Source organism: Pseudophryne corroboree, chromosome 3 (genome assembly GCF_028390025.1).
Source record: "Pseudophryne corroboree isolate aPseCor3 chromosome 3, aPseCor3.hap2, whole genome shotgun sequence".
NCBI lineage: Eukaryota > Metazoa > Chordata > Amphibia > Anura > Myobatrachidae > Pseudophryne > Pseudophryne corroboree.
Window position 1 is genome coordinate 87,344,463 of NC_086446.1, and position 21,098 is coordinate 87,365,560.

General features: G+C 49.3%; 1 protein-coding gene across 1 annotated transcript in view; it reads left to right on the top strand.

Annotated features, from left to right (window-relative positions):
• The window catches only part of LOC135057195 (uncharacterized), a 166,218-nt gene that overhangs the window by 125,575 nt on the left and 19,545 nt on the right, over positions 1-21,098 (top strand). The window contains exons 12-19 of the mRNA XM_063963091.1: positions 6,150-6,201; positions 6,539-6,636; positions 6,763-6,960; positions 7,636-7,759; positions 7,872-7,969; positions 8,125-8,269; positions 18,581-18,678; positions 19,647-19,758. Of these exons, the coding sequence (XP_063819161.1) occupies positions 6,150-6,201; positions 6,539-6,636; positions 6,763-6,960; positions 7,636-7,759; positions 7,872-7,969; positions 8,125-8,269; positions 18,581-18,678; positions 19,647-19,758 (925 nt within the window). The remainder of the gene's footprint in view (positions 1-6,149; positions 6,202-6,538; positions 6,637-6,762; positions 6,961-7,635; positions 7,760-7,871; positions 7,970-8,124; positions 8,270-18,580; positions 18,679-19,646; positions 19,759-21,098) is intronic.

The following is a 21,098-nucleotide window of genomic DNA, read 5'->3' on the forward strand; positions in this document are numbered from 1 at the left end:
TTCTTACTTTCTCTGACGTCCTAGTGGATGCTGGGAACTCCGTAAGGACCATGGGGAATAGCGGCTCCGCAGGAGACTGGGCACAAAAAGAAAAGCTTTAGGACTACCTGGTGTGCACTGGCTCCTCCCCCTATGACCCTCCTCCAAGCCTCAGTTAGATTTTTGTGCCCGACCGAGCTGGGTGCAATCTAGGAGGCTCTCCTGAGCTTCTTAGGAAAAGTTAGTTTTAGGTTTTTTATTTTCAGTGAGACCTGCTGGCAACAGGCTCACTGCATCGAGGGACTAAGGGGAGAAGAAGCGAACCTGCCTGCTTGCAGCCAGCTTGGGCTTCTTAGGCTACTGGACACCATTAGCTCCAGAGGGACCGAACCGAACACAGGCCCAGCCTCGGAGTCCGGTCCCAGAGCCGCGCCGCCGGCCCCCTTACAGAGCCAGAAGCAAGAAGAGGTCCGGAAAATCGGCGGCAGAAGACATCAGTCTTCACCAAGGTAGCGCACAGCACTGCAGCTGTGCGCCATTGCTCCTCATGCACCACACGCATCGGTCACTGATGGGTGCAGGGCGCTGGGGGGGGTGCCCTGAGCAGCAATATAAACACCTTGGCTGGCTAAATTACATCACATATAACCCCCAGGGCTATATGGATGTATATTAACCCCTGCCAGATTCCTGAAAAAAGCGGGAGAAAAGTCCGCCGAGAAGGGGGCGGAGCCTATCTCCTCAGCACACTGGCGCCATTTTCCCTCACAGCTCCGCTGGAAGGACGTCTCCCTGACTCTCCCCTGCAGTCCTGCACTACAGAAAAGGGTAAAACAAGAGGGGGGGGGGGGCACTAATTAGGCGCAGTATAATATACACAGCAGCTATAAAGGGAAAAACACTCTGTTTGGTGTTATCCCAACATATATATAGCGCTCTGGTGTGTGCTGGCATACTCTCCCTCTGTCTCCCCAAAGGGCTAGTGGGGTCCTGTCCTCTATCAGAGCATTCCCTGTGTGTGTGCTGTGTGTCGGTACGACTGTGTCGACATGTATGAAGAGGAAAATGATGTGGAGGCGGAGCAATTGCCTGTAATGGTGATGTCACCCCCTAGGGAGTCGACACCTGAGTGGATGAGCTTATGGAAGGATTTACGTGAAAGTGTCAGCTCTTTACAAAAGACGGTTGATGATATGAGACAGCCGGCTACTCAGCTGGTGCCTGTCCAGGCGTCTCAAAGACCATCAGGGGCTCTAAAACGCCCGCTACCTCAGATGGCAGATACAGACGCCGACACGGATACTGACTCCAGTGTCGACGATGAAGAGACGAATGTGACTTCCAGTAGGGCCACACGTTACATGATTGAGGCAATGAAAAATGTTTTACACATTTCTGATAGTTCAAGTACCACTAAAAAGGGTATTATGTTTGGTGAGAAAAAACTACCTGTAGTTTTTCCTGCATCTGAGGAATTAAATGAAGTGTGTGATGAAGCGTGGGTTTCTCCCGATAAAAAAACTGATAATTCCTAAAAAGTTATTGGCATCATACCCCTTCCCGCCAGAGGATAGGGCACGTTGGGAAACACCTCCTAGGGTGGATAAAGCGCTCACACGCTTGTCAAAACAGGTGGCACTACCGTCTCCGGATACGGCCGCCCTTAAGGAACCTGCTGACAGAAAGCAGGAGAATATCCTAAAATGTATATACACTCACACGGGTGTTATACTGCGACCAGCAATCGCCTCAGCCTGGATGTGCAGTGCTGGGGTGGCTTGGTCGGATTCCCTGACTGAAAATATTGATACCCTGGATAGGGACAGTATATTACTGACTATAGAGCATTTAAAAGATGCATTTTTATATATGCGTGATGCACAGAGGGATATTTGCCGACTGGCATCAAGAGTAAGTGCGCTGTCCATATCTGCCAGAAGAGGGTTATGGACGCGGCAGTGGTCAGGTGATGCTGATTCCAAAAGGCATATGGAAGTATTGCCTTATAAAGGGGAGGAGTTATTTGGGGTAGGTCTATCGGACCTGGTATCCACGGCAACTGCTGGGAAATCCACATTTTTACCCCAGGTAGCCTCTCAACATAAAAAGACGCCGTATTATCAGGCGCAGTCCTTTCGGCCCCATAAGGGCAAGCGGGCGAAAGGCTCCTCATTTCTGCCCCGTGGCAGAGGGAGAGGAAAAAGGCTGCAGCAAACAGCCAGTTCCCAGGAACAGAAGCCCTCTCCCGCTTCTGCCAAGTCCTCAGCATGACGCTGGGGCTCTACAAGCGGACTCAGGCACGGTGGGGGCCCGTCTCAAGAATTTCAGCGCGCAGTGGGCTCACTCACAAGTGGACCCCTGGATCCTTCAGGTGGTATCTCAGGGGTACAAATTGGAATTCGAGACGTCTCCCCCTCGCCGTTTCCTAAAGTCTGCCTTACCGACGTCTCCCTCCGGCAGGGAGGCGGTATTGGAAGCCATTCACAAGCTGTATTCACAGCAGGTGATAATCAAGGTACCCCTCCTGCAACAGGGAAAGGGGTATTATTCCACGCTGTTTGTGGTACCGAAGCCGGATGGCTCGGTCAGACCTATTTTAAATCTAAAATCTTTGAACACTTACATACAGAGGTTCAAATTCAAGATGGAGTCACTCAGAGCGGTGATCGCGTACCTGGAAGAAGGGGATTATATGGTGTCTCTGGACATCAAGGATGCTTACCTCCATGTCCCAATTTACCCTTCTCACCAAGGGTACCTCAGGTTTGTGGTACAGAACTGCCACTATCAGTTTCAGACGCTGCCGTTTGGATTGTCCACGGCGCCCCGGGTCTTTACCAAAGTAATGGCCGAAATGATGATACTCCTTCGAAGGAAGGGAGTTTTAATTATCCCTTACTTGGACGATCTCCTGATAAGGGCAAGATCCAAGGAACAGTTGGTAGTCGGAGTAGCACTATCTCAAGTAGTGCTGCTGCAGCACGGTTGGATTCTCAATATCCCAAAATCGCAGCTGATCCCGACGACACGTCTTCTGTTCCTAGGGATGATCCTGGACACAGTCCAGAAAAAGGTGTTTCTCCCGGAAGAGAAAGCCAGAGAGTTATCCGAGCTAGTCAGAAACCTCCTAAAACCAGGCCAAGTATCAGTGCTCCAATGCACAAGGGTCCTGGGAAAAATAGTAGCTTCCTACGAAGTAATCCCATTCGGCAGATTCCACGCAAGAACATTCCAGTGGGACCTGCTGGACAAATGGTCCGGATCGCATCTTCAGATGCATCAGCGGATAACCCTGTCCCCAAGGACAAGGGTGTCTCTCCTGTGGTGGTTGCAGAGTGCTCATCTTCTAGAGGGCCGCAGATTCGGCATTCAGGACTGGGTCCTGGTGACCACGGATGCCAGCCTGCGAGGCTGGGGAGCAGTCACACAGGGAAGAAACTTCCAGGGCTTGTGATCAAGCCTGGAGACATCACTTCACATAAATATCCTGGAGTTAAGAGCCATTTACAATGCTCTAAGCCAAGCAAGACCTCTGCTTCAAGGTCAGCCGGTGCTGATCCAGTCGGACAACATCACGGCAGTCGCCCACGTAAACAGACAGGGCGGCACAAGAAGCAGGAGGGCAATGGCAGAAGCTGCAAGGATTCTTCGCTGGGCGGAAAATCATGTGATAGCACTGTCGGCAGTGTTCATTCCGGGAGTGGACAACTTGGAAGCAGACTTCCTCAGCAAGCACGACCTCCACCCGGGAGAGTGGGGACTTCACCCAGAAGTCTTCCACATGATGATAAACCGTTGGGAAAAACCAAAGGTGGACATGATGGCGTCCCGCCTCAACAAAAAACTGGACAGGTATTGCGCCAGGTCAAGGGACCCTCAAGCAATAGCTGTGGACGCTCTGGTAACACCGTGGGTGTACCAGTCAGTGTATGTGTTCCCTCCTCTGCCTCTCATACCCAAGGTGCTGAGAATTATACGGCGGGGAGGAGTAAGATCTATTCTCGTGGCTCCGGATTGGCCAAGAAGGACTTGGTACCCGGAACTTCAAGAGATGCTCACAGAGGACCCGTGGCCTCTACCTCTGAGAAGGGACCTGCTCCAGCAGGGACCCTGTCTGTTCCAAGACTTACCGCGGCTGCGTTTGACGGCATGGCGGTTGAACGCCGGATCCTAAAGGAAAAAGGCATTCCAGACGAAGTCATCCCTACTTTGATAAAAGCCAGAAAGGATGTAACCGCAAAGCATTATCACCGCATCTGGCGAAAATATGTTGCGTGGTGCGAGGCCAAAAAGGCCCCGACGGAGGAATTTCAATTGGGTCGATTCCTGCATTTCCTGCAAGCAGGAGTGTCTATGGGCCTAAAATTAGGATCCATTAAGGTCCAGATTTCGGCCCTGTCGATTTTCTTTCAGAGAGAACTGGCTTCAGTGCCTGAAGTCCAGACGTTTGTTAAGGGAGTGCTACATATACAGCCTCCTTTTGTGCCTCCAGTGGCACCCTGGGATCTGAATGTTGTTTTGGATTTCCTAAAATCACATTGGTTTGAACCACTCAACACTGTGGACTTAAAATATCTCACATGGAAAGTGGTCATGTTGTTGGCCCTGGCTTCAGCCAGGCGTGTGTCCGAATTGGCGGCTTTATCCTGTAAAAGCCCTTATTTGATTTTTCATACGGACAGGGCAGAATTGAGGACTCGTCCTCAATTTCTCCCAAAGGTGGTTTCAGCGTTTCATCTGAACCAGCCTATTGTGGTACCTGCGGCTACTAAGGACTTGGAGGACTCCAAGTTGCTGGACGTTGTCAGGGCCCTGAATATATATGTTTCCAGGACGGCTGGAGTCAGAAAATCTGACTCGCTATTTATCCTATACGCACCCAACAAGCTGGGTGCTCCTGCTTCTAAGCAGACTATTGCTCGCTGGATTTGTAGTACAATTCAGCTTGCGCATTCTGTGGCAGGCCTGCCACAGCCAAAATCTGTAAAAGCCCACTCCACAAGGAAGGTGGGCTCATCTTGGGTGGCTGCCCGAGGGGTCTCGGCTTTACAACTCTGCCGAGCTGCTACTTGGTCAGGGTCAAATACTTTTGTAAAATTTTACAAATTTGACACTCTGGCTGAGGAGGACCTGGAGTTTTCTCACTCTGTGCTGCAGAGTCATCCGCACTCTCCCGCCCGTTTGGGAGCTTTGGTATAATCCCCATGGTCCTTATGGAGTTCCCAGCATCCACTAGGACGTCAGAGAAAATAAGAATTTACTTACCGATAATTTGATTTCTCGTAGTCCGTAGTGGATGCTGGGCGCCCATCCCAAGTGCGGATTATCTGCAATACTTGTACATAGTTATTGTTAACAAATCGGGTTATTGTTGTTGTGAGCCATCTATCCAGAGGCTCCTCTGTTATCATGCTGTTAACTGGGTTCATATCACAAGTTGTACGGTGTGATTGGTGTGGCTGGTATGAGTCTTACCCGGGATTCAAAATCCTTCCTTATTGTGTACGCTCGTCCGGGCACAGTATCCTAACTGAGGCTTGGAGGAGGGTCATAGGGGGAGGAGCCAGTGCACACCAGGTAGTCCTAAAGCTTTTCTTTTTGTGCCCAGTCTCCTGCGGAGCCGCTATTCCCATGGTCCTTACGGAGTTCCCAGCATCCACTACGGACTACGAGAAATAGAATTATCGGTAAGTAAATTCTTATTTTTTTCTCTTTTTGGTTTTCCACATACTGACCTATGCACAAGCCGTACGTGTGATCATATTGGTGTATGTGCCAGTCTTGATTTTTCTTTTGGATCGGACGTTGTAATGGTTAGCATTACTCCCTCACAGCACTGAGGTCATGGGTTCGATTCCCACTATGGCCCTAACTGTGTGGAGTTTGTATATTCTCCTCGTGCTTGGGTGGGTTTCCTCTGGGCACTCCAGTTTTCTCCCACAATCCAAAAATATACTGGTAGGTTAACTGGCTCTTAACAAAATTGACCCTAGCGTGAATGTGTGTGCATGTGGTTGGGAATATAGATTGTAAGCTCCACTGGGGCAGGGACTGATGTGAATGGCCAAATATTCTCTGTAATAATTATTATTATTATTATGATACAGGGGGAGCAGCCTGTGGTATCCTGTTGTTGCAGCCTGTGGTGCCCTGTTGTTATTATTTTACAGGGTGAGCCGCCTATGGTGTCCTGTTATTATTGTACGGGGGAAGCTGTCTCTGGTAACCAATATATCTCCAAAATTCCCCAGTTCAGTCATTTATAACAGATCTTTGTTGGAGCAGATGAAGTGAAAGTGTCAGAGGACCTAGACTCCGGCCATGTCTTGTGTAACCTGTTAGCAATACAGCATTGTGTGACAATTACTGAGGAGTCCTATGATCCTGGGCCGCTCCTGTGACGAGGGCTGTATGGATTTGGAAATAGAGTAGACTTACTGGTCACTCAGTGCTTCATCTCAGACTATGTTACATGTGTACTCTGCGGTGCTTATTGTAATTATTATATTTATTCCTAGATAACTGAGCTGTGAGGAAATAGACATCACGTGAGGATGAGACTTCACTGATTCCCTGAGGATGGACAAGTACAGGAGTCACATGACTGAGAGAATACTAAATCTCACCCTGGAGATTATCTACCTGCTGACTGGGGAGGTGAGGGGATCTAGGAGTGCCACTATGACGTCACTTATATCTATACTAATGATACAGGGACATGACTGAGGAGGTGAGGGGATCTGTGAGTTTATGCAGTGATGATTAATATCTCTTATTACACAGGATTACACAGTAGTGAAGAAGACATCTGATGAGTTTTTGACACCAAGTAGCCGTCCCTGTGTGACTGTGTCAGGAGGATTGGGCAGGACCCAGAGCCCCATTACGGAGCCTCCACCTCGTTCGCTGATACATGAGAGAGACAATGAGCAGAAGATCCTGGAACTCACCAACAAGATCATTCAGCTGTTGACTGACGAGGTGACTGCTGGGAATGGGACATTATACAGTAACACCAGGGGAGGTGTCTGGGTGATGACTGGAGAGGTGACTGCTGGGAATGGGGCATTATACAGTAACACCAGGGGAGGTGTCTGGGTGATGACTGGAGAGGTGACTGCTGGGAATGGGGCATTATACAGTAACACCAGGGGAGGTGTCTGGGTGATGACTGGAGAGGTGACTGCTGGGAATGGGGCATTATACAGTAACACCAGGGGAGGTGTCTGGGTGATGACTGGAGAGGTGACTGCTGGGAATGGGGCATTATACAGTAACACCAGGGGAGGTGTCTGGGTGATGACTGGAGAGGTGACTGCTGGGAATGGGACATTATACAGTATCACCAGGGGAGGTGTCTGGGTGATGACTGGAGAGGTGACTGCTGGGAATGGGGCATTATACAGTAACACCAGGGGAGGTGTCTGGGTGATGACTGGAGAGGTGACTGCTGGGAATGGGACATTATACAGTAACACCAGGGGAGGTGTCTGGGTGATGACTGGAGAGGTGACTGCTGGGAATGGGGCATTATACAGTAACACCAGGGGAGGTGTCTGGGTGATGACTGGAGAGGTGACTGCTGGGAATGGGACATTATACAGTAACACCAGGGGAGGTGTCTGGGTGATGACTGTGTCATTGTGTGTGTGTCAGGTTCCTATAAGGTGTCAGGATGTCACTGTCCATTTCTCCATGGAGGAGTGGGAGTATATAGATGGACACAAGGGTCTGTACAAGGACATGATGATGAAGAATCACCAACCACTGGCATCACTAGGTAAGAGGAAATTTAATTGTACAGGAGTCAGCTGGTATGGGGTCAACCATTGGCACACATCATCTGATAATCACATATATACACAAACTCAGTCACTGTGTGTCTCCTACAGATGGACCCAGTAACAGAGATACCTCAGAGAGAAGTCCCCGTCCTCTTTATTCCCAGGACTGTACAGAGGAGAATCACAGGACCCCACAGGAGGATCAGGTAGGTGGGATTTAGGGTATCTCCAAATCCCATAGTGACTTATTAGTATATGATCTGTAGAGCAGCTGTGTCTTATATACTGATATTATATTGTTTTAATGTATAATAAATAAATCAGACACTATTAACGTGTTACTGTTCTGTGGGTTATTTAGGGTGATGACCTAACTAATTATAAGGTAGAAAATACAGAAGGAGAAGAAGAGATGTTTGTTATTGATATTAAGAAAGAAGAAGAGACGTATGTGAGGGGTGATCAGCAGTGTAAGGAGGAGGAAATCCCTACAGATATCAGCACAGGTGAGTAATAATCACTTATTACAGAATAGAGGGGGAGATGTATGTATGGTTGTTATGGAGGCGTAGTGGTATCAGCGCATATTAGGTGCAGTGATACCTCTTCTCTACTATGTATGAGTCTGGCGGTGCGGGCTACATGACAGGGTCGCTAACAAGTAGCACGCCGATGTGTGGGGGCAATGTATGAATGGTCAGTAGCGCTGACCTTTCGACATATGCAACTATCAATTTTGACAGCTGCAGGTGTTTTTGACCATACACCACAGCAGGGACAGTGCTGTCCCTGGCTGTGGAGGCATCCGGGCTACACAGAAGATTTTGGGGTATATGCAATTGCGGTCGAATTCCCGAAATTGTCGAAAAACTGGACTTTTTTGCAAAAAAAAAATTATACAATGCAATTCAGTACTTTCCGTCAAAAAAACGGACTTTCAAAATTCGACTTTTTGAAATTCGACATTTGTCAAATTCGACTTTTCTGCAATGGTACAAATGCGGCAATTCGACAAAAGTATATTCAATTGAAGTTTTGAAATTCGACAACAGTGCTTTTAGACAGTAAATTCGTCATTTTCAATCCGCCACACTTTGGTGGGTGAATCTAATAAAAAAAAATTAAAACATGTTTTTTTTTGGTGTTTTTTTTTATTGGTAATAGCATATCTATTTATATTAGAAGGGATTAGGTACTTGGTTTGTCTTTTTGGGAGGCACAAGTATTATTTATATATTTTTAAAAATATTATTATTTTTTATTTTATTTTTTTATAAATGGAATGGTAAAATCCCGAAAAAAAATGGCGTGGGGTCCCCCCTCCAAAGAATAACCAGCCTCGGGCTCTTGGAGCCGGTCCTGGTTCTAAAAATCCGGGGGGAAAATGGACAGGGGATCCCCCGTATTTTTAAAACCAGCACCGGCCTCTGCGCCTGGTGCTGGTGCAAAAAATACGGGGGACAAAAAGAGTAGGGGTCCCCCGTATTTTTTACACCAGCATCGGGCTCCACTAGCTGGACAGATAATGCCACAGCTGGGGGTCACTTTTATACAGCGCCCTGCGGCCGTGGCATTAAATATCCAACTAGTCACCCCTGGCCGGGGTACCCTGGGGGAGTGGGGACCCCTTCAATCAAAGGGTCCCCCCCAGCCACCCAAGGGCCAGGGGTGAAGCCCGAGGCTGTCCCCCCCCATCCAAGGGCTGCGGATGGGGGGCTGATAGCCTTGAGAAAATGACTAGAATATTGTTTTTTCCTGTAGTACTACAAGTCCCAGCAAGCCTCCCCCGCAAGCTGGTACTTGGAGAACCACAAGTACCAGCATGCGGGAGAAAAACGGGCCCGCTGGTACCTGTAGTACTACTGGGGAAAAAATACCCAAATAAAAACAGGAGACACACACCTTGAGAGTAAAACTTTATTGCACACCTGCCGACACACACATACTTACCTATGTTGACCCGCCGACTGCCACGTCTCCTGATCCGACGATCCGGGGTACCTGTGAATAAAATTATACTCACCTCAATCCAGTGTCCAGATATAAATCCTCGTACTTGGCAAAACAAATAAACGAACACCCGTACCAGCAGACTGAAAGGGGTCCCATGTTTACACATGGAACCCCTTTCTTCGAATGCAGAGAACCCCCCGTGACTGCTGTCACAGAAAGGTCTCTTAAGCCAATCAGCGAGCGCAACGTCCTGGCACTCTGCTGATTGGCTGCACGTCTGAGCTGTCAGTCAGCGCGTCGCAAAGCCTCTCTATTATACTCAATGGTGGGAACTTTGCGTCAGCGGTGAGGTCAGCGGCTGACCGCGGGTAACCCCACCGCTGACGGCAAAGTTCCCACCATTGAAAGTAATGGAGAGGCTTTGCGATGCGCTCTCTGAGGTCACACGCGCATACAGCCAATCAGGTGAGTGCAACGAAGTAGCGCTTCCTGATTGGCTGAAGGGACCTGTGTGACAGGAGTCACGTGGGGTCCCGGCATTCGGGGAAAGGGGTCCCATGTGAAAACATGGGACCCCTTTCAGTCCGCTGGTACGGGTGTTCGTTTATTTGTTTTGCCAAGTACGAGGATTTATATCTGGACACTGGATTGAGGTGAGTATAATTTTATTCACAGGTACCCCGGATCGTCGGATCAGGAGACGTGGCAGTCGGCGGGTCAACATAGGTAAGTATGTGTGTGTCGGCAGGTGTGCAATAAAGTTTTACTCTCAAGGTGTGTGTCTCCTGTTTTTATTTGGGTATTTTTTTTCCAGTAGTACTACAGGTACCAGCGGGCCCGTTTTTCTCCCGCATGCTGGTACTTGTGGTTCTCCAAGTACCAGCTTGCGGGGGAGGCTTGCTGGGACTTGTAGTACTACAGGAAAAAACAATATTCTAGTCATTTTCTCAAGGCTATCAGGCCCCCATCTGCAGCCCTTGGATGGGTGGGACAGCCTCGGGCTTCACCCCTGGCCCTTGGGTGGCTGGGGGGGGGGGACCCCTTGATTGAAGGGGTCCCCACTCCCCCAGGGTACCCCAGCCAGGGGTGACTAGTTGGATATTTAATGCCACGGCCGCAGGGCGCTGTATAAAAGTGACCCCCGGCTGTGGCATTATCTGTCCAGCTAGTGGAGCCCGATGCTGGTGTAAAAAATACGGGGGACCCCTACTCTTTTTGTCCCCCGTATTTTTTGCACCAGCACCAGGCGCAGAGCCCGGTGCTGGTTTTAAAAATACGGGGGAACCCCTGTCCATTTTCCCCCCGGATTTTTAGAACCAGGACCAGCTCGAAGAGCTTGAGGCTGGTTATGCTTTGGAGGGGGGACCCCACGCCATTTTTTCCGTGTTTTTACCCGTTTTTAAAAAATCGGAACAAAATCCGTCAAATCGGCCGTTTTTCGTCAGCGGGACTGTCGAATCCGTTTTTTATTGCATATGGTCAATTTCGGCACCCACTTGCCGAAATTAGACTGTCGAATTGTGTCGAATTGAAAAACGGCCGAAAAATTGCCGCAATTCGCCGCTAATTGCATATACCCCTTTGCGTGAGTAGTGAGAACTTGCTGATGCCCAATGAGCCAGCTGGGCAGTGAGAGACAGCGCATCAGCACTAAGCTAAAGCGCTGTGTGCTCAGACGGGGATCGCTGGATGGTGGAGTTTTCACTCCCCCGCTGCAGCGGACAAGATGTTAATACATCCTGTCATTGTGGCTTCCAGCTTTGCCTCGGTAATGAGGCGAAGCATGAAGTGCTATAGCAGCACGATATGTGCCGCTATAATACATCTTCCCCAGAGTCCCCGATTTTCCCTGTTCAGTTTCTATAACACCCTCTTATGCTACACCACACTGAGGGAAATGTATCTGTCCAATGGGGGCCGTCAACCCCTGTTAGACTCCTGTTGTACTCACATCATGTCACTGTGTGTACCAGCCCAGAGATCTGACCAGTCTCCTCCCCACACTCTCTGGTGTATCTCATACATCAGAGGCCATCAGCCCCTATTATACTCCTGCTCTTTCCCTCACATCATGTTACTGTGTGTTACCAGCCCAGAGACCTGACCAGTCTCCTCCCCACACTCTCTGGTGTATCTCATACATCAGGAGTCATCAGCTCCTATTATACTCCTGCTCTCCCCCTCACATCATGTCACTGTGTTACCAGCCTAGAGATCTGACCAGTCTCCTCTCCACACTCTCTGGTGTATCTCATACATCAGGAGTCATCAGCTCCTATTATACTCCTGCTCTCCCCCTCACATCATGTCACTGTGTGTTACCAGCCCAGATATCTGACCAGTCTCCTCCTCACACTCTGGTGTATCTCATACACCCGGAGCCATCAGCCCCTATTATACTCCTGATCTCCCCCTCACATCATGTCACTGTGTGTTACCAGCCCAGAGACATGACCAGTCTCCTCCCCACACTCTCTGGTGTATCTCGTACATAAGGAGCCATCAGCCCCTATTATACTCCTGCTCTCCCCCTCACATCATGTCACTGTGTGTTACCAGCACAGATATCTGACCAGTCTCCTCCTCACACTCTGGTGTATCTCATACACCCGGAGCCATCAGCCCCTATTATACTCCTGATCTCCCCCTCACATCATGTCACTGTGTGTTACCAGCCCAGAGACATGACCAGTCTCCTCCCCACACTCTCTGGTGTATCTCGTACATAAGGAGCCATCAGCCCCTATTATACTCCTGCTCTCCCCCTCACATCATGTCACTGTGTGTTACCAGCCCAGAGATCTGACCAGTCTCCTCCCCACACTCTCTGGTGTATCTCATACATCAGGAGCCATCAGCCCCTATTATACTCCTGCTCTCCCCCTCACATCATGTCACTGTGTGTTACCAGCCCAGAGATCTGACCAGTCTCCTCCCCGCACTCTCTGGTGTATCTCATACATCAGGAGCCATCAGCCCCTATTTCTCTGACGTCCTAAGCGGATGCTGGGACTCCGTAAGGACCATGGGGAATAGCGGCTCCGCAGGAGACTGGGCACAACTAAAAGAAAGCTTTTGGTCTACCTGGTGTGCACTGGCTCCTCCCTCTATGACCCTCCTCCAGACCTCAGTTAGAATCTTGTGCCCGGCTGAGCTGGATGCACACTAGGGGCTCTCCTGAGCTCCTAGAAAAGAAAGTATATTTTAGGTTTTTTTATTTTCAGTGAGATCTGCTGGCAACAGACTCACTGCTACGAGGGACTAAGGGGAGAAGAAGTGAACCTACCTGCTTGCAGCTAGCTTGGGCTTCTTAGGCTACTGGACACCATTAGGTCCAGAGGGATCGAACACAGGGCCCGACCTCGATCGTCCGGTCCCGGAGCCGCGCCGCCGTCCCCCTTACAGAGCCAGAAGCAAGAAGATGGTCCTGAAAATCGGCGGCAGAAGACTTTGGTCTTCAACAAGGTAGCGCACAGCACTGCAGCTGTGCGCCATTGCTCCTCATGCACACCTCACACTCCGGTCACTGATGGGTGCAGGGCGCTGGGGGGGGGGGCGCCCTGAGCAGCAATATTAACACCTTGGCTGGCAAAATAATCACAATATATAGTCCTAGAGGCTATATATGTGAAAAATACCCCTGTCAGGATCCATAAAAAAGCGGGAGAAGCCAGCCGAAAAAGGGGCGGGGCTATCTCCCTCAGCACGCTGGCGCCATTTTTCCCTCACAGCTCCGCTGGAAGGATCGCTCCCAGGCTCTCCCCTGCAGTATCAAGACTACAAAGGGTAAAAAAGAGAGGGGGGGCACTAAATTTAGGCGCAGCAGTATATATATAAGCAGCTATAAGGGAAAATCACTCAGTTATAGTGTTCATCCCTGTGTTATATAGCGCTCTGGTGTGTGCTGGCATACTCTCTCTCTGTCTCCCCAAAGGGCTTTGTGGGGTCCTGTCCTCTGTCAGAGCATTCCCTGTGTGTGTGCGGTGTGTCGGTACGGCTGTGTCGACATGTTTGATGAGGAGGCTTATGTGGAGGCGGAGCAGATGCCGATAAATGTGATGTCACCCCCTGCGGGGTCGACACCTGAGTGGATGGTTATGTGGAAGGAATTACGCGACAGTGTCGACTCCTTACATAAAAAGTTTGACGACATACCAAATATGGGACAGCCGGCTTCTCAGCCTGTGCCTGCCCAGGCGTCTCAAAAGCCATCAGGGGCTCTAAAACGCCCGCTACCTCAGATGGCAGACACAGATGTCGACACGGATACTGACTCCAGTGTCGACGACGATGAGACTAATGTAACTTCCAATAGGGCCACACGTTACATGATTGAGGCAATGAAAAATGTGTTGCACATTTCTGATGTTACCCCAGGAACCACAAAAAAGGGTATTATGTTTGGAGAGAAAAAACTACCAGTAGTTTTTCCTCCATCTGAGGAATTAAATGAAGTGTGTGAAGAAGCGTGGGCTTCCCCCGATAAGAAACTGGTAATTTCTAAAAGGTTACTAATGACGTACCCTTTCCCGCCAGAGGATAGGTCACGTTGGGAAACATCCCCTAGGGTGGATAAATCGCTCACACGCTTGTCAAAGAAGGTGGCACTACCGTCTCCGGATACGGCCGCCCTAAAGGAGCCTGCTGATAGGAAGCAGGAGGCTATCCTGAAGTCTGTATATACACACACAGGTATTATACTGAGACCAGCTATTGCTTCAGCATGGATGTGCAGTGCTGCAGCTGCGTGGTCAGATTCCCTGTCGGAAAATATTGATACCCTAGACAGGGACACTATATTGCTAACCGTAGAGCATATTAAAGACGCAGTCTTATACATGAGAGATGCACAGAGGGATATTTGCCGGCTGGCATCTAAAATAAGTGCAATGTCCATTTCTGCCAGGAGAGGGTTATGGACTCGGCAGTGGACAGGTGATGCAGATTCTAAAAGGCACATGGAAGTTTTGCCTTATAAGGGTGAGGAGTTGTTCGGGGATGGTCTCTCGGACCTCGTTTCCACAGCAACAGCTGGGAAGTCAGCATTTTTACCCCATGTTCCCTCACAGCCAAAGAAAGCACCGTATTATCAGGTACAGTCCTTTCGGCCCCATAAGGGCAAGCGGGTTAAAGGCGCATCCTTTCTGCCCAGAGGCAGAGGTAGAGGGAAAAAGCTGCAGCATACAGCCAGTTCCCAGGAGCAAAAGTCCTCCCCCGCTTCCTCCAAGTCCACCGCATGACGCTGGGGCTCCACAGGCGGAGCCAGGTACGGTGGGGGCCCGTCTCAAAAACTTCAGCAATCAGTGGGCTCGCTCACGGGTGGATCCCTGGATCCTTCAAATAGTATCGCAGGGGTACAAGCTGGAATTCGAGACGTCTCCCCCCCGCCGTTTCCTCAAATCTGCCTTGCCAACAACTCCCTAAGGCAGGGAGGCAGTGCTAGAGGAAATTCACAAGCTGTATTCCCAGCAGGTGATAGTCAAGGTGCCCCTCCTTCAACAAGGACGGGGTTACTATTCCAAAATGTTTGTGGTACCGAAACCGGACGGTTCGGTGAGACCCATTTTAAATTTGAAATCCTTGAACACATATATAAAAAAATTCAAGTTCAAGATGGAATCGCTCAGGGCGGTTATTGCAAGCCTGGACGAGGGGGATTACATGGTATCACTGGACATCAAGGATGCTTACCTGCATGTCCCCATTTACCATCCTCACCAGGAGTACCTCAGATTTGTGGTACAGGATTGTCATTACCAATTCCAGACGTTGCCGTTTGGTCTATCCACGGCACCGAGGGTATTTACCAAGGTAATGGCCGAAATGATGATACTCCTTCGAAAAAAGGGAGTTTTAATTATCCCGTACTTGGACGATCTCCTGATAAAGGCGAGGTCCAGGGAGCAGTTGTTGGTCGGGGTAGCATTATCTCGGGAGGTGCTACAACAGCACGGTTGGATTCTAAATATTCCAAAGTCACAGCTGGTCCCTACGACACGTCTACTGTTCCTGGGGATGGTTCTGGACACAGAACAGAAAAAAGTGTTTCTCCCGGAGGAGAAGGCCAAGGAGCTGTCATCTCTAGTCAGAGGCCTCCTAAAACTAAAACAGGTGTCGGTGCATCACTGCACGCGAGTCCTGGGAAAAATGGTAGCTTCCTACGAAGCAATTCCATTCGGCAGGTTCCATGCAAGAACTTTTCAGTGGGACCTGTTGGACAAGTGGTCCGGATCGCATCTTCAGATGCATCGGCTGATAACCCTGTCTCCAAGGACCAGGGTGTCTCTGCTGTGGTGGCTGCAAAGTGCTTATCTTCAAGAGGGCCGCAGATTCGGCATACAGGACTGGGTCCTGGTGACCACGGATGCCAGCCTTCGAGGCTGGGGGGCAGTCACACAGGGAAGAAACTTCCAAGGACTATGGTCAAGTCAGGAGACTTCCCTACACATAAATATTCTGGAACTGAGGGCCATTTTCAATGCCCTAAGTCAGGCAAAACCCCTGCATCAAAACCAGCCGGTACTGATCCAGTCAGACAACATCACGGCAGTCGCCCATGTGAACCGACAGGGCGGCACAAGAAGCAGGACGGCGATGGCAGAAGCCACAAGGATTCTCCGATGGGCGGAAAATCACGTGTTAGCAGTGTTCATTCCGGGAGTGGACAACTGGGTAGCAGACTTCCTCAGCAGGCACGACCTCCACCCGGGAGAGTGGGGACTTCATCCAGAAGTCTTCCAACTGATTGTAAACCGTTGGGAAAGGCCACAGGTGGATATGATGGCGTCCCGCCTAAACAAAAAGCTAGAAAGGTATTGCGCCAGGTCAAGAGACCCTCAGGCGATAGCTGTGGACGCTCTAGTGACACCGTGGGTGTACCGGTCGGTTTATGTGTTCCCTCCTCTTCCTCTCATACCCAAGGTACTGAGGATAATAAGGCGAAGAGGAGTAAGAACTATACTCATTGTTTCGGATTGGCCAAGAAGAGCTTGGTACCCGGAACTTCAAGAAATGATCTCAGAGGACCCATGGCCTCTGCCGCTTAGACAGGACCTGCTGCAGCAGGGGCCCTGTCTGTTCCAAGACTTACCGCGGCTGCGTTTGACGGCATGGCGGTTGAACACCGGATCCTGAAGGAAAAGGGCATTCCGGAGGAAGTCATTCCTACACTGTTTAAAGCTAGGAAAGAAGTGACCGCAAACCATTATCACCGCATTTGGCGAAAATATGTTGCGTGGTGTGAGGCCAGGAAGTCCCCAACGGAGGAATTTCAGCTGGGCCGTTTTCTGCACTTCCTACAGTCAGGGGTGACTATGGGCCTAAAATTGGGTTCCATTAAGGTCCAGATTTCGGCTCTATCGATTTTCTTCCAGAGAGAACTGGCTTCCCTACCTAAAGTTCAGACCTTTGTTAAGGGAGTGCTGCATATTCAGCCCCCTTTTGTGCCTCCAGTGGCACCTTGGGATCTCAACGTGGTGTTGGATTTCCTAAAGTCACATTGGTTTGAGCCACTTAAAACCGTGGAATTAAAATATCTCACGTGGAAAGTGGTCATGCTGCTGGCCTTGGCTTCGGCCAGGCGTGTGTCAGAATTGGCGGCTTTGTCATGTAAAAGCCCTTATCTGATTTTCCATATGGATAGGGCAGAATTGAGGACTCGTCCCCAATTTCTCCCTAAGGTGGTATCAGCCTTTCATTTGAACCAACCTATCGTGGTGCCTGCGGCTACTAAAGACTTGGAGGCTTCCAAGTTGTTGGACGTAGTCAGGGCCCTGAAAATTTATGTTTCCAGGACAGCTAGTGTCAGGAAAACTGACTCGTTGTTTATCCTGTATGCACCCAACAAGCTGGGTGCTCCTGCTTCTAAGCAGACTACTGCTCGCTGGATCTGTAGTACGATTCAGCTTGCACATTCTGCGGCTGGACTACCGCATCCTAAATCAGTCAAAGCCCATTCCACGAGGAAGGTGGGCTCTTCTTGGGCGGCTGCCCGAGGGGTCTCGGCTCTACAACTTTGCCGAGCAGCTACTTGGTCGGGGTCAAACACATTTGCTAAATTCTACAAGTTTGACACCCTGGCTGAGGAGGACTTAGAGTTTGCCCATTCGGTGCTGCAGAGTGATCCGCACTCTCCCGCCCGTTTGGGAGCTTTGGTATAATCCCCATGGTCCTTACGGAGTCCCAGCATCCACTTAGGACGTCAGAGAAAATAAGATTTTACTCACCGGTAAATCTATTTTTCGTAGTCCGTAGTGGATGCTGGGCGCCCATCCCAAGTGCGGATTGTCTGCAATACTTGTATATACTTATTGTTTAACTAAAGGGTTATTGTTGAGCCATCTGTTGAGAGGCTCAGTTATTGTTCATACTGTTAACTGGGTATAGTATCACGAGTTATACGGTGTGATTGGTGTGGCTGGTATGAGTCTTACCCGGGATTCAAAATCCTTCCTTATTATGTCAGCTCGTCCGGGCACAGTGTCCTAACTGAGGCTTGTAGGAGGGTCATAGTGGGAGGAGCCAGTGCACACCAGGTAGTCATAAATCTTTCTAGAGTGCCCAGCCTCCTTCGGAGCCCGCTATTCCCCATGGTCCTTACGGAGTTCCCAGCATCCACTACGGACTACGAGAAATAGATTTACCGGTGAGTAAAATCTTATTTATACTCCTGCTCTCCCCCTCACATCATGTCACTGTGTGTTACCAGCCCAGAGATCTGACCAGTCTCCTCCCCACACTCTGGTGTATCTCATACATCAGGAGCCATCAGCCCATATCCTATTTTACTCCTGCTTTACCCCTCACATCATGTCACCGTGTGTTACCAGCCCAGAGAGCTGACCAGACTTGTGTGTCTCCTACAGATGGATCCAGTACCAGAGATTCCCCAGACAGATGTCCTCGTTCTCTTTATTTACAGGAGTGTGCAGAGGGGAATAACTTGACCCCACAGGAGGATCAGGTAGGTGGGATTTAGGGTATCGCCAAATAGCAGTGATTTATTATATGATCTGTGTAGCAGCTCTGTGTGTTTATCAGAATACAATCAAACATAATGAATGTGTGTGTTTATTGTTTGTGGGTTATTTAGGGTGAAAGATAAAAAGAATGAGAGATTCATATAGTGATTACATACCTTATCAGTAAGCAGATGAATCCTCAATGTGGAACCTTAGTCCTCTGAAGATATTCTCCCACAGATCTGTATAATCCTGCTGATATGTAATCCAATCCTTATGAACACGTTTCCAATGTTTCTTCTTACACCTCCGACTCCTCCAGGTGTGAGAGAGGGGCAGAGATTCTGACGCTTGGTTTTCCCGGGCTGAATATTTGCAACACCCCACATTCTGCCGCTCTGGTCTCACGTCCATTTTAATCGGTCTTTACCAATGTGTGTAATGTTTTCCTTTTGAATGTTTTCTCTATAGTAAAATGATTTATACCATATACCACTCTTCTATTTTTGGTCATTGTTGGTTAATGAGGGACACCCTCTAGGAATGAGAGTAGGAGGTGTTAAGAGAATCATTGGAAACATGTTCTAAGGATTGGTTTACACATCAGCAGGATTGTATAGACCTGTGGGAGATGGAGATGTACAGAGCGACGAGGCACTACATGCCTCAGTGGTATCTACGCACGTTATGTGCCACAGGTACCGTTTCCCTGTATGTATGATGGCCGCGGTGTGTGGCACTATGCATCCCGTCATTATCAGCTCTGTTATCTACAAAATAGCGTGCCGATGTGCTGGCAAATGAACGGTCAGTGGCACTGAACATTGCGACAACTGCAGCTGTTGTTGCCCCACTACAGCACTATCCCTGGCTTTTCTTTTTCTCCTATATAGTTATGAGTCTTAGGTGATATTTGTGTTGGCGGCTATTAGGCCCAATTTGAGACATCATATTCCATTTTTATATTTAGGGTGAAGGTCTGGCTGATAGTAAGGTAGTAGATATAGAGGAAGAAGAAGAGACGTATGTGAGGGGTGATCAGCAGTGTAAGGAGGAGGAAATCCCTACAGATATCAGCACAGGTGAGTAATAATCACTTATTACAGAGAAGAGTCACATACTCTCATTGTTCTGTCACTACAGAAGTGTCTTATTCTGTCCACTGTCAGTACAGACTAGGGAAATTAATCTGCCCAGTGAGTGAGTATGGAGCCATCATCCCCTATTAGACTGCTGTTGTCATCACATGTCAATGTGTGTTACCAGCCCAGAGATCTGACCAGTCTCACCTCACTCTCTGGTGTATCTCATACATCGCCATCAGCCCCTATTAGGAGTGACTGGACACACACTAGGGGAGCTCTACAGAGTTTCTCTAAAGACTTTATTGTTAGGTTTTTTATTTTCAGGCAGACCTGCTGGCTACAGGCTCCCTGCAGCGTGGGAGTGAGGGGAGAGAAGTCAGACCTACTTCTTCTTAGTTCTAGGGCTCTGTTTCTTAGGCTACTGGACACCATTAGCTCCAGAGGGTTCGATCACTTGGTTCGCCTAGCTGCTTGTTCCCGGAGCCGCGCCATCACCCCCCTCACAGAAGCCAGAAGAAAGAAGCCGGGTGAGTATGAGAAGAACAGAAGACTTCAGTAACGGAGGTAAGCGCAGCGGTAGCGCTGCGCTCCATGCTCCCACACACCAACGGCACTCACAGGGTGCAGGGCGCTGAGGGGGAGCGCCCTGGGCAGCAGTTACTGAGTCTCTCATTTTTCGGGCCCCGGCATCGGCTACATTACCCCCACCAGTATACAGCAGCGATCACGCTGCGCGCCAATGCTCCCACTCACACCAACGGTTACATGGGTGCAGGGCACGCGGGGGGGGGCTCCCTGGACTGCATTATTTATGTTATTTGAGGAGGTATATAGTGTATAGACACTATATACGGTCCCCTGTCCTGCATATAAAACTATATTATACCGGGGCTGAAGCGCGCCGGAGAGGGGGCGGGGCTTAGCCCTCACAGCAGTGTTCAGCGCCATTTTTCCTCTGTCCCCGACAAAAAGGTGTACAGACAAAGGGGGGACACAAATTTTTAGTGTTATAATGAATTTAGCACTATTTTTTAGAAAGAGGCATATAATCATTGCTGTGCATGTTTCTCTGCGTGTTCCCTGTCAGAATACCCCCTATAGTCCACATGTGTCTACACAATCAGCTATGGGAATCATCGGCATCGCCAACGCCTGTTGGTACTTGATGCTGTAGATGCAGAGTCAACAGGTCGGTAGTTGCATGCTTATTATAAGTAAACACTGTATGGGAAACACAGTAGTGTGTGGGTGACCCTGTCGGCACCAACTGCTATTACTGGGTGTAAATTAACATGCTGTAACTGCCTTATGGCCGTATATATGTTTATTTGTATATG